The sequence below is a fragment of the Pinus tabuliformis genome, chromosome 2_1 (genome assembly GCF_031772625.1).
Source record: "Pinus tabuliformis cultivar Carrire ecotype Pingquan chromosome 2_1, CPIR1, whole genome shotgun sequence".
NCBI lineage: Eukaryota > Viridiplantae > Streptophyta > Pinopsida > Pinales > Pinaceae > Pinus > Pinus tabuliformis.
Window position 1 is genome coordinate 429,684,149 of NC_142299.1, and position 12,196 is coordinate 429,696,344.

A 12,196-nucleotide genomic window follows, 5' to 3' on the forward strand; every position below is an offset into this window, starting at 1 on the left:
CTGTTTCCAACCAAAAGATAAGGATCAATCACCTAAATTGAGACAGCATTTAAAAGGGTACCAAATCAATCTGCTCTCTAGAGGTACAAGTTGCTAGATGTAGTATTGTCTAATACACTAATCCATAACATAACATCACTGACTTGCCATCAAAATTTTGAAAAAAATTGCAAGATTCACTGTGGTGTTAGAATAAAGATTACTCTTGACAAGAAACTCAGAGAACATGCAATGCACTTGATACCCTACAATAAAACTTGTCAAAACCATCCAATTTCACCAGGTCCTACGACCACTATTTCTGATATATCATAAATACAAGCTTCTTGCTTCTTGAAGCAGTGCACCCAAAGACTTTGACCAAGTAAGTCAAACATATTATTTCACTGAAAATATTTAGAAAATGCGTTTCTACAATTGCTTAGAAGTGTACTGGATAGCAGGAGACCATATTGGAGAAACACAAAGCACATTACAAACTATTATAATATAACTTGAAATAATAAACGCTTGCTTCAATATACATGGTAACGTTCACTAGTTCCTACTGATCAAGTATAAGGACATATGACAATGAAACTGGGCCTCAACCAACAATTCTAGAAGGTTCCAAACAGTGAAGGTAACTCTGTCAGTACCAAAAATAAATATTAATTTTCTAAATTTGATGCTGCCTAAGCAATAAATGAATACAATATGCACATGATCAGTGCATTCTTACCTACCTCGCTGATGAAATTTCAACTGTTCAAAGATACACATCACATCCAAATCCTTGTACTCTCAATAGTTTTTAAGGAACACTCACTGGATCAACTTGCCTAGTTCTTTCCACTGGTCCACCAAACTTTTCTCCACTGTCTTCAAAACTGAGATGCTTTAATCTAGTTTATGAGCACAGGTAAACAGAGTCACGTGAAATGTTTCTCTGTTACAAGCCATGTATTTGGAGAGCTCTTCCTTGGATACTAAATTGCTAGGGAATTGAAGCATCCAAACAGGCAAAGCCTCTGCATATAATTCATGCTTCCACTGTAGTAGCTCTCTAGCATTATCCCAGCAATTTCCAAATACTAAAACCAAGACAGTTCTCTATTCATCAGCAAACAAGATGAAATCTGTTTCCGTAAGGTTCATGATCAATGAACCTGATTAATGCTATAAGAATCAAAGCATGACATCTAAAAAAGAGATCTGCAATGGAAATAACATAATTTTGACCATATGAATAATACTAAAAGCTGGTTATCCAATGCCCCCATCAAAACTACCCTGTTGACTTCCTTTTGTCTTCTCTCTCCAGTTTTCACCCCATTCTTTAGCTGCAGCAACAGCATGCTCACGGTCTCGACTGGAATTTTTCTGTCCTTTTGTTTTTCCCATGTGACCAGAGCTGTCCCTTTCAACTTGTCTCTCTAAATCGTCCATGCCAAGCTGCCTTCCTGACTCCCATCCTTGACTCTTTGTAACTTCAGATCCAGTGCCTGGGCGTTGCGATCCAGTTTCCTTGTGGTGAAAATTGGAAGAGTTTTGGGATAGTGACCGGGATCTGCCACGCATGTTCTCAGATTTGTTCTGATCCATTTCATCCTGGTCCTCTGTTCTGCCACTTGACTTCTCGTCTTTATCTCTAACAGGTTGGGGACCAATTCTACTGCTGTTAAGAGGAACCACTCCAGTCTCATATGTTTGAGAAGCTAAGTAAGACAAGGCAGTCACAACATCACCAATAAGAGGTCGAGTAGAAGCTTGTTCCTGGAGGCACATTGCAGCAACAGCAAGGGCCTGATACAAGCCCCGCATTGGGTAACGACCTTGTAGCAAAGGGTCAGCCATTTTAGGAAACTTCCTGCGATCCTTGAACATGGGTCGTGCCTGCAGTTTGTTACGTTAAGTAGAGATGAGAATGATATACCACAGAGAAGCCATTACATGTGACAGTTTCTAATATTTAAGTAACTTTCAGTCCATCCCTCAAATATTTTCATTGAAAAAACACTACAAAAGTTTTCCACCAAAGATTGAGGATTTACCCAAGCCACAAGATTTTGCTCTCCAGCATTCCTAGAATTATCGATGGCCTTTCTTCCTGTAATCAACTCCAAGAAAACCACACCAAAACTGTAGACATCAGACTTGAGAGTCAGCTGACCTGTCATAGCATACTCTGGTGCACAATAACCATATGTACCCATTACTCTTGTAGAGACGTGTGTGTTATCTCCAACTGGGCCAAGTTTTGCAAGCCCAAAATCAGATAACTTTGGATGAAACCCCTCATCAAGCAATATGTTAGAGGATTTAAAATCACGATAAATAACTGGTGGATTTGCTTTATCATGCAAATACTCCAGTCCTTTAGCAGCACCAGCTGCAACCTTCATTCTTGTGTTCCAATCCAAAGGTTCCTTATCAGGTGGAACATCTGCAAAATGAAAAATTAGACATTAATTTCTTTTTTTCTTAAATTTTCGGTTTCCTATACATAATCTCAGTGATTTTGTCTATCCGTTAAACAAAACTATGCAACTGAAATCAGACTGATGCACATGCATAACATCACTATAGCAGCAATAAATTTCTTATCAGTCTAATAAACACCTGAAAGTGATAGTTCTATGATTATTCAAATGCACCATTAATCAGGAAAGCACCATCAAAATTTGAGGGACTCAGGATTTATTTGGGTAGCCTTGTAATTGAAACAAGAAAAACAGATGAAAGGATAAACAATAAAGAACTTCCCTTCTATAAATTGCATGGTGAAACCAAGGTCAATAAATGTGGAAAAGGAGGTTAAAAAGCCATTTTCTAAAGAATGAAACAGAAATAGAAATATATAACATGATGACACATCTATGTTATTGAAACTTGTAAATTCTTAAAAGGGGTGCAAAATATTTTCATGGGATTTCTGCAGAAGATTGTAAAGGTTTGTAAATTCTTAAAAGGCATGAAAATATTTTTTATGGGATTTCTATAGAGATATTGTGAAGAGAATGTGCAGTTGTAATCCCCATTGTGGCATGCATATCAATACAATACCTCTAAGGTGTCTTGCCAGCATGAACAATTTTAAAAGTGGTAAGAGTACAAATACCACACTCATTATCTTCATACAGAACCTAGGGCACAATTACTATGAAAAAATGAGTCTTCATTGGGAAACAAAGTCACTGTTAATCAGTCGTAATCGCTCAAGGCTATTACCCTGGGCTTCAGTGAATATACCAAGGAATACCAATGACAAGAAATCTAGGCATATCAGCATCAGGACCAATTAGCTCAAGATCTGTAAGAATATCACCACATTAACCAAAAGTTCCAACAAAGTCTTATGAATAACATGATTTCCATATTCCCCCGGATCAGGTGATAGGGAGGCATGTCACCAGTGCTATTATAGCTGTCAGGTGGAGATAGGACAGGTAGCCATCATGCAAGAAAGTGTGATAGACAGTTGGATGTCATGTTCATTCCCGTATAGCCAGTTCAAGAGGAAGCCACTACCATCATGCAACTGGTATGTGAGAGGGCCCATGAACTATCATGGAAGTGAACGGCTTATAACCATGGTCAATGGCGCTTGGCTTTACTTAGAGCCATAATGACTCTCTAGCTCTTCACCTTCATCACTGCAACAACCAAAATCAGCATTTGGTGAATAAGAGTGCCAAGTATCAAGGATCTAGCAGACGAGCCCCACAGATTACTGGTTCAGAATCTGCTTGCATAGATTATGCTACCCCAGTGCTAATTTTTGGAGCATAAGGCCTCAAGCAGGATCACATGGACACATGCAATCCCTCCAAACGACTGAGGCATAGAAAGACCACCAAAGCCTCAAGACAGAAAGGAAAAGGCCACTTCCCAGCCTTAAATATGTTGGCTAGTGCCACATCAACTAAGCCAATAATATCATGCCACATCATCAACCCATGGGGTTTTCGGTCACAATGAGGGTGCACCATCTTTGACTGGGCATATCTCTCAAACCGTGAAGGCCCACAAAACGCTCCATTTATCAATAGAATCAACGTGACGAGGAGGATCCAATGGCAAGGATCTCCAAAGGCAAATTCAGTGTTTTGCTTCTCCAAAAACCTCCAACAAGTGCAGGTATGTCCATTATCCAGGGAACCCAAACCCTGGAGTTAGGGTTTCCAGCCACCCTTCCATTGGAGCTTCTAATCTAAAGTAATCCAAACAAATATTAAAAGCATTCATTAACGGACGTTGGCATCAATGACAACACCATTCAACGTCTTTAACATCATTCATTTCTCCCAATCTCTCATTTTTACATAGACTTCTATGGTTGGTCTACTTCATTACAATTTCATCCCATAATGTAGACGTTGATTATTACTTACAAGTAGGATTTATTTCTTCATACTCCCCCTTAACGATTACTTGTGATTTCTCTATTTTCAACTGTCCTTTGAGTTGGTCCCATCTTCATCTTCAATCTTCTGCACTCTTCTTCTTTGGTTTTCTGCTTTCATCCAAAGTCACTTGATTTGGGTTTGAGTTCTAAATCAACGACCTTTAAGTTTGACAAAAAATCGACAATGAAAATTTTGACAATAATATTTGGCATTAAATTTTACAAAATTTAAAATTTAAATATACATGTCATAAAATTTAATATACACATTAAAATCATACAACAAAAATAAAAATAACATGACAATCCCACACATATATTTAAAATTCAAGAATATATATATAATTTAATTAATTTATATTTAAATTAGAAAATCTATAAATTTCTTGAATACAAATTAAATTTAATTTTATATATATATATATATATAATTTATATAAATTTATTCCTTTGCGGGTACATGTGCAAATGGGAAAGTGGGATTAAGGCAGTGGTTCTGGAGTTGCATTCCAATTCCAACTACAACCACATTTTGATTTCCATTCCAGCAACATTGTGATTTCCGTTCCAGCCACATTCTGATTTATCTTCAGGTAAGAATGCTTTTCTGGCATGTAAGACTCCAGGAATCTTATGGAGTTCATCAAGACACTAGATTTTCTAACGTTGAGCCTTGCTTTTGCCAACGAAATTAAGGTCAAACCCAAATATACAAGAATAAACTCAGCAGGATATCCTCTATAATCATTGTAGCTCGATGAATACAACAGGACTAGAGCAAAAGAGTGTGCCAATGCCAAAAATATTCAAGCCTCCACCCATAAACTATAAATTTTAACAATATATTCTTACATTACCATACTTAAATTAATTTCAGCAAAAGCCCCCTTTGAAAGGAATGAAATTAGTGGCAAATTTAATTGTCAAAATATGAAACTGAGATTTGGCATAACATAAAGGATGAATGTGAAGGAATTAATTTGTTCTCTTGAAATTTGGTGAATTTCAAATTTCATGAGTAAAAGCAGCCAAACCCGGTGGCTCAGCTTTCATCTTCATTTATCTTCAACTTTCATTGTGTACTTACAAAACATATATAAAGTGTTTGTTGAATTTCATATAAAAAAAATGGTTCAACAACATATCTTTATACCTTTAACTCCCCCAACATCATTAACATTCATCAACTTGGGTTTTCTTTGGCTTATTCAGAGCCATACCCTTGGTTTTCTTAAATTACCTTTATAAACCTTAAGTGGTTACAACTTACCAAAAAACATACATTACATCAAGTGGTTTTAGATGACCACAAACCTTCTTCTCCCACAACAAGTGGTTATCTATGAAACTGGATTCGCTGAAAGGAGGCTACGTGTCTGAATCCCACAAATTGGACACGATTCGTTGGAGATTCGAATCCCAGAATGGGACACATCATGTCCTAACGGGACGCACTCGAATCTCGTACGTGTCCCGTTAGGACACAACGTGTCCCGATTTTGGGATTCGAATCCCCAAAAAATGAAACCCACGGGCATAAAAAAGCGTTGTTCTTTCATTCATTTACCATTTCTCTCTTTCAGTTTTGCATACATTGAGTTGTGGGCAAGGAGCTAAGGGTTTGGAGCAAGGAGCTAAGGGTGTGGAGCGTTCGGCAAAGAGATTCAAGCACCAGGTTAGTGCATTTCATCTCTATTTTTTTGCATTTCTATTACAGCAGTTTGTATATGATTTTTTTTTACAAATTTGTGCATGTTTTGTTTATTTTTTTTTACAATATTCATGGCTCAATCAAGAGCAACAATTAGGGGGCAAAGGAAAGGGAAGAATGTCTCCATTGGAGATGCCCCTCCTCCCCCAATATCATCAGAGTCTGCTGCAAGTAATGTTGAGGGAAGAGGAGGACCTAAAGACAACATTGAGAAATATCCCTTGTGGACATATGTCACAAGAGAGGATGGGACAAGCACCAAGGGGAAGGGAGGAGGCAATGTGCAATGGAGATGCAACTTTTGCCACATTTCTTTCAAAAGCACATATTACCGTGTGAAAGACCATTTGTTGGCTTTACCAGGTTGTGGAATTGGAGCTTATAAAGTTGTTCCTTTACAAAAGAGGAAAGAAATGGAAAAGGAGTTCATTGTTGGTATGGTAAATGTGGTTGCAAATCAAGAAAAACCAAGAATGAAGACCCCCTTCCATTTTTGAGGAAAAGCACCACCAAATTTCCATTTGAGAGTTCTATTGGGGGACAAGCAACAAAAAGAAGAGCAATTTCACAAGATTTTTCAAAAAGAGAAACGGGAAGAACTTGATCTCACCATTGCCTTCTTTTTCTATCAAAACTTCATATCATTTAATGTTGCACGCTCACCTCTATTTATTGAAATGTGCCAAGCTCTAACTCACGGGTCTCCATCATGGTATGTGCCTCCTGGTTCAGAGAAGCTTAAAACCACATTGTTGATGAAGGCAAAAAAAGAGGTACAAAAAATGTTTGAGCGTATTAAAGCATCATGGCCAACCTCTGGGGTTAGGATTGTTTTTGATGGATGGACAGATCCAACACGACACCCAGTCATCAACTTCATGGTGTCTTCCTTTAATGGTCCAGTTTTCTTGAAAGCAGTCGATACACTTGGAGAATTCAAGGATGCACAATTTATGGGTGAGTTATTTATTAAAGTTATTAAAGATGTAGGTGTTGATTCTCGTGTGCAAATCATTACAGATAATGCACCTATTTGCAAGGTTGTTGGCATGATTGTGGAAGTTAAATATCCACAAGTGTTTTGGACACCTTGCATTGTCCATTCATTGAACTTAGCACTGAAATCCATTGCTTCTAATGTGCTTTGGATTGGTAACATTATTGAGGATGCACGACATATCCGTAACTTTGTGCAAAATCATACAAATGCCCTCACTATCTACAAGGAATACAACAATCTATCATTGTTGAAGATTTTTGATACATGGTTTGCCTCTTCATTCATCATGTTGAAGAGGTTGAGGGAGGTCAAGAGTCAAGACCGCTCTTGGGACTATGGTTATTTCTGAGTTTTGGTCTTTTTGGAGAAAGATAGATCAAGTAGCCCCTAAAAGAGTAAAGGACACAGTGCTAGATGATGCTTGTTGGGAGAGGGTAGATCTAATTATTAAAATCATGGACCCTATCATTTCTTTGTTTTGATTTGCAGATATAAACAAACCCATCCTGGGAGAGATTTATGAGGGATGGGATTCCATGATTAAGTCTGTGAGGAGCATTATTCTACAGAGTGAGTGCCCCGAGTATGAGACATCACCAAAGGCCTTCTGTGGTACTATACAGGATATTCTTGTTAGCAGATGGGACAAGAATTGCACACCTTTACATTGTTTGGTTCACTCATTGAACCCAAAATACTACAGCCATGAGTGGCTAAATGGTGGACCTTCCCACAGATTCCCTCCTCACATGGATGGTGAAATCTCACAGGGGAGGAAAGATGCATTCAGGCAGGTTTTTCAGGATAGAGCATTGCTTGATGAGGTGGAGGATGCCTTTGCAAAGTTTTCCACTGACACTAGTCGATTTGCAAGATATGATGTGATTAGAGACAGGGGGCTAAGAAGCCCTATTCTTGGTGGGAAAATCATGGGGCAACAAGCCCTCCTCTTCAGCAGTTATCCATGAGGCTCCTCTCTCAGGTGACTTCATCCTCTTGTTGCGAGAGGAATTGGAGCACATATGGGAATTTGTATAGTGTGAAGAAAAGCAGGCTTGAGCAGTCCAGGGCATAGACAATGGTGTATGTGCACACCAATCTTCGTCTTATTTACAGGCAGAGGAAAGAGTGGTTGAGGGGAAAGACAAAGATGTGGGATGTCTTTCCTGATGATATGGGTCTGGACAATAGTGTTGAGTTGGCATTGGCCAACATGGATCTCAATGATCCAGTGCTAGAGCCTGTTAGATTTGATGACGGTGATATTTTTGAGGGGTCATCCTCCACACCAGCAGATGCAGAGGAGACTATGGATACAGGGGAGGAGGAGGATGCAGAGCATTGGTGACCATGATGATGAAGACATTGATGTTGATTATGATGATGACTATGAGGTTTGTTGACTCATGAGTCATGGGCTACCTATTGCCTTGAGGCTTGTATAGCTGTCGCTGTTTTATATTTTCTATTTCTATTTTCCATTGGCATTGCACTACCTATGTAACACATTTTGATTTGATGACTTAATGAGAAAACTACAATTGTCAGTGTCTTTATCTTACTATCTTGTAAGTTGTCTTTCATTTATGAATCATGATTTATGTGACATGTATTTGAATTTTGTATGTACTATGCATGCTATAATGTTACTAACTTACTTTGTAAACAGTAAAACTAACACCTAGATGAAGATCTATGTTTGAAATCAATGAATTTGTATCATTAATGAGAATTTGTGTAAGAAAGATCTAATTTTTAATATATATATATATAACGAATCTCGAATCCCCGTGTCAGGTGACTTAGGTGGTTATCAAGCACTACTTCCTCTCTCATGACAAGGGATTATTAAGCACGACTGCTTCTTTCAATGGGGGGTATACTTGCTGTGAAAATTCCTAATCCTCAAGGAACCCCTACTGCAGCAAATCTAAATCTACTTCACCTACTTGATTTTAAAATTTAATTACATTAATCAAGTTATTCTTCTGAATACTAAAGCAAATTACTTTTGTAGCCTACACTGCTTAAATTTGATTTGCATGAAACAACGAAACTGACCAAAGAACAAGATACATAGGAAACAATTTATTTTGGACAAAATAGTCCTCGGAAAAACCCAATGCGGGAAAACCGGTGCAACAGCTCTGAGGGTTTATTATTATGCAGGAGAAAATTCTGAATACAAATCTAGGATGCTTCAACTAGAAATCCTTTACAGAGAAAATACTGGACAAAAGACTGGTGAAATAATCTCACCCTGTCACTGGAGAATCAGTCACTGATCCTTAGCTCTGGGGAGGCTCTGCGTCACCTTCTGATGACCTCTAAGTCAAACTGCAACACCCTGGGCAGCTTCTACATCACCCCTCCGGGTATTACACTGCCTCTCTGCTCTGGATCTTCTGCTGGCTGAGAATTCGACTTTCTTGCCTCCAGTCTCACACCTTGGTTTCTGGCACTTGAACTTTGAATTCCCTCTGCAGAAACTCAACTTCCCCTCATTGACTGCGCTGCCTCTGCGTCAACACTTCATAGGCCAACGCCAGCCCTCCTCTAGGCGTCTTATGTCCTTTCTCGGCCTTGTATTCTCCGAAAAGTCCTTCTCCTGGAATCTCACTGCCCCTCTGCTGCAAGATCTCCCCAATTGATTTTCCTCCTGAGAACTTCTCACCTCAGAAAATCAATTTCCTCAATCTCTCTGTGTGTGTTTCTAAATGAACCCCAAGCCTCCTTCTTATACTTTTCTCGTTGAGACTTCAATGACCGAGATTAAGTCTCTAATCAATGACTAAGATTAAATCTTGACTTGATCCGCCTTCTAGATCATTCTCACCCATATTTTGATTGATACCCATTAATATTTTAATTTTCATAAGTTTAGACTTAAAAACCCCATTAAAAATATTAATTATTTTAATAAAATACAATCCGAATGGAATTTCACCAAATGGTTTCTGGGTTCTTTAGAACTCATTTGCCTTAGCCTCTCCACCAATTTTCATGGTTAGAGCACATCTGATGCTACCAAAAACTAACATCTTGTTCCCTTGGTTGTTGATATTCATTGTTGGGAAACCTTTTCTTGGCCTCTTGATTATAGGTTAAAATCCATTTTTCTTGCTATTTCTGAAGCCTTAAATCACTTGTGCCTTGAGTTAGCCTTATTAGGATGTGAATTGCCCTATCTCACTCACTGAGCCTTGTTCGTAGAAGAGTTGTCCTCTATAAGCCTATCTTGTCACTTTGTTCCTTGAACTTGACATATTCTTAGGTGGCCTATCTATAGGGAATCCTGCTAGTGGTGAAAGTCCACGAAGGGCAGAAGGCAGTGGTTGTGGTGATAGTGGGCCACACCTCATTGTTGTCCCTTGGTCTAGTTTTTTCCTTGTAGTTTACCCCTGCCCCCCTACAAGACTTGCTAGATTTTGAAGCAACAAGGCCCACTGTCATCTTGGCTGGAACCCCTCTCTTTAGGCCCAACCTCCTCTTAAAAGGCCAAGGAAGGATTCCCTTTCAATACCTCAAACAACCCATGTAAGACTAGTGACTTAAATGGGTTCAAAGATGAGGTGGAGGAATTTATTATGGGATTGTATTGTTGATTTCTATGTATAAATCGGCAACAAAAAACTAAAAGTAGCAAAACACTACACCAAACAACGTTAAATATGGTATATAAGACTTGAAATTGATATAGGAAAAATATACTAACCAGCTATGAAGTTATTTTTGAGTTTGGGTTGCTAGTTAGAGGAGTTATAGAGGAAATCAGCTTGCTGCCTTGTAACTACAAACTACTGAATATACAGTAAATAGCAAGGACAACAACCTATTTCGTTTAACAAACCACTCAATGAGTGCCAAAGCACTCCTAGATCACTGATCTAAGGATGCAAAGGTTGGGAGGTGTAACATGGATCTTTGGAGACCACTTCCAAAGTTTAAACTAAGACAGAAAATTAAAGTTTTTGAGTTTTCTGAATAAGATAATTGTTGGAAATTATTACCTTGTGCCCCAATAACTTGCCTCAACATCTGGGTTGTGAAACACACTCCTCTCTAAGTCAGTTTTGCACTTAATTAGGGAAGTGGGATTGGTTTGCAAGAGATATAGTCCCCAATTGTGACTCAAGGTACTCTCCACTTTTTGAATGCAACTAGGAGCAGCCCCTAGGGTGGCGTTCTCCAACCCTTCCAACCTTCAGTTTGAGTATGCGGTGAAATGCAAGCTCCCTTCCTAGTTGAAGGTCCCTGCTGGAATGGTTCAACCCTTGTTGGAACGACCCACTACAACAAAAAATCAAAGCAGGATTTCTCCCTAGTTTGCCTCCTCCACGTTGCTACATAGCTCCTCAATGGCTCAATCCTCTAGCTTTTGTGTGATCTTACTAATTGGAGAATATATTAGATTTAAAAATGATTACCAGAAAGGACCAAAAGAAAAGAGATAGTAAGAACCAACCCACAAATGTAAGAAAGTTTCACAAGTTTGCAAATGAGTTCTTATATTAATAACATTGATCTCACAAGACAACAACAACGTTTTCTAGAGGGGAGGTTGGCCTCTTATAAACAAATTCTAACCACTACTTAAACTCGTCCTCTACAAAATGATTTTTTACTAGTCATCCATAGGTCGGAGACTTATTGTTTTCTTAAAATATTACATTACAACATTTAGTTTGCTCACTAAGGGGTCAAATTAGTCCACAATGCCCACAAGTTGGTCCAACATTTTCTTTTCTTGTGGGCTGGAATAGTCAAAGATGAAGAATAGTACACTTTGGAAGCTCAATGTGGTCCCTAGTAATTCACTTTGGTTGGAAGATAACTCGACTTGGTCCATAGGATGACTTCTTAACTTTTCAACGGCTAGTTTATTGTCCCTTTCTTAACTTCCTTGGTCCACAATATCTCCAACATCCAGCTTGGCCCTTCCAAAAACTAGTTTGCTTGACTTTTCCTTAGTAGTAAATTCCACTTGGCCACCTATGCTCTAGATCTCCAACACCTTGATGAATTTTTCATTTTTGATCCCTGTGTTTGTTATAACCTACCCTAATCAAAAGTGGGTCTTGCTTTAGTTTTCCACATC

The 12,196-nt window shown here is 38.6% G+C and overlaps 1 protein-coding gene across 1 annotated transcript in view; it reads right to left on the reverse strand.

Moving 5' to 3' along the window:
• Positions 1–472: 472 nt before the first annotated feature.
• LOC149200728 (putative serine/threonine-protein kinase PBL7) overlaps positions 473–12,196 on the reverse strand; it is a 70,275-nt gene continuing 58,551 nt past the window's right edge. The window contains exons 4-5 of the mRNA XM_089402781.1: positions 2,034–2,425; positions 473–1,875 (exon numbers count right to left, since the gene is read on the reverse strand). Coding sequence (XP_089258907.1) covers positions 1,246–1,875; positions 2,034–2,425 — 1,022 coding nt within the window. The 3' untranslated portion in view covers positions 473–1,245. The remainder of the gene's footprint in view (positions 1,876–2,033; positions 2,426–12,196) is intronic.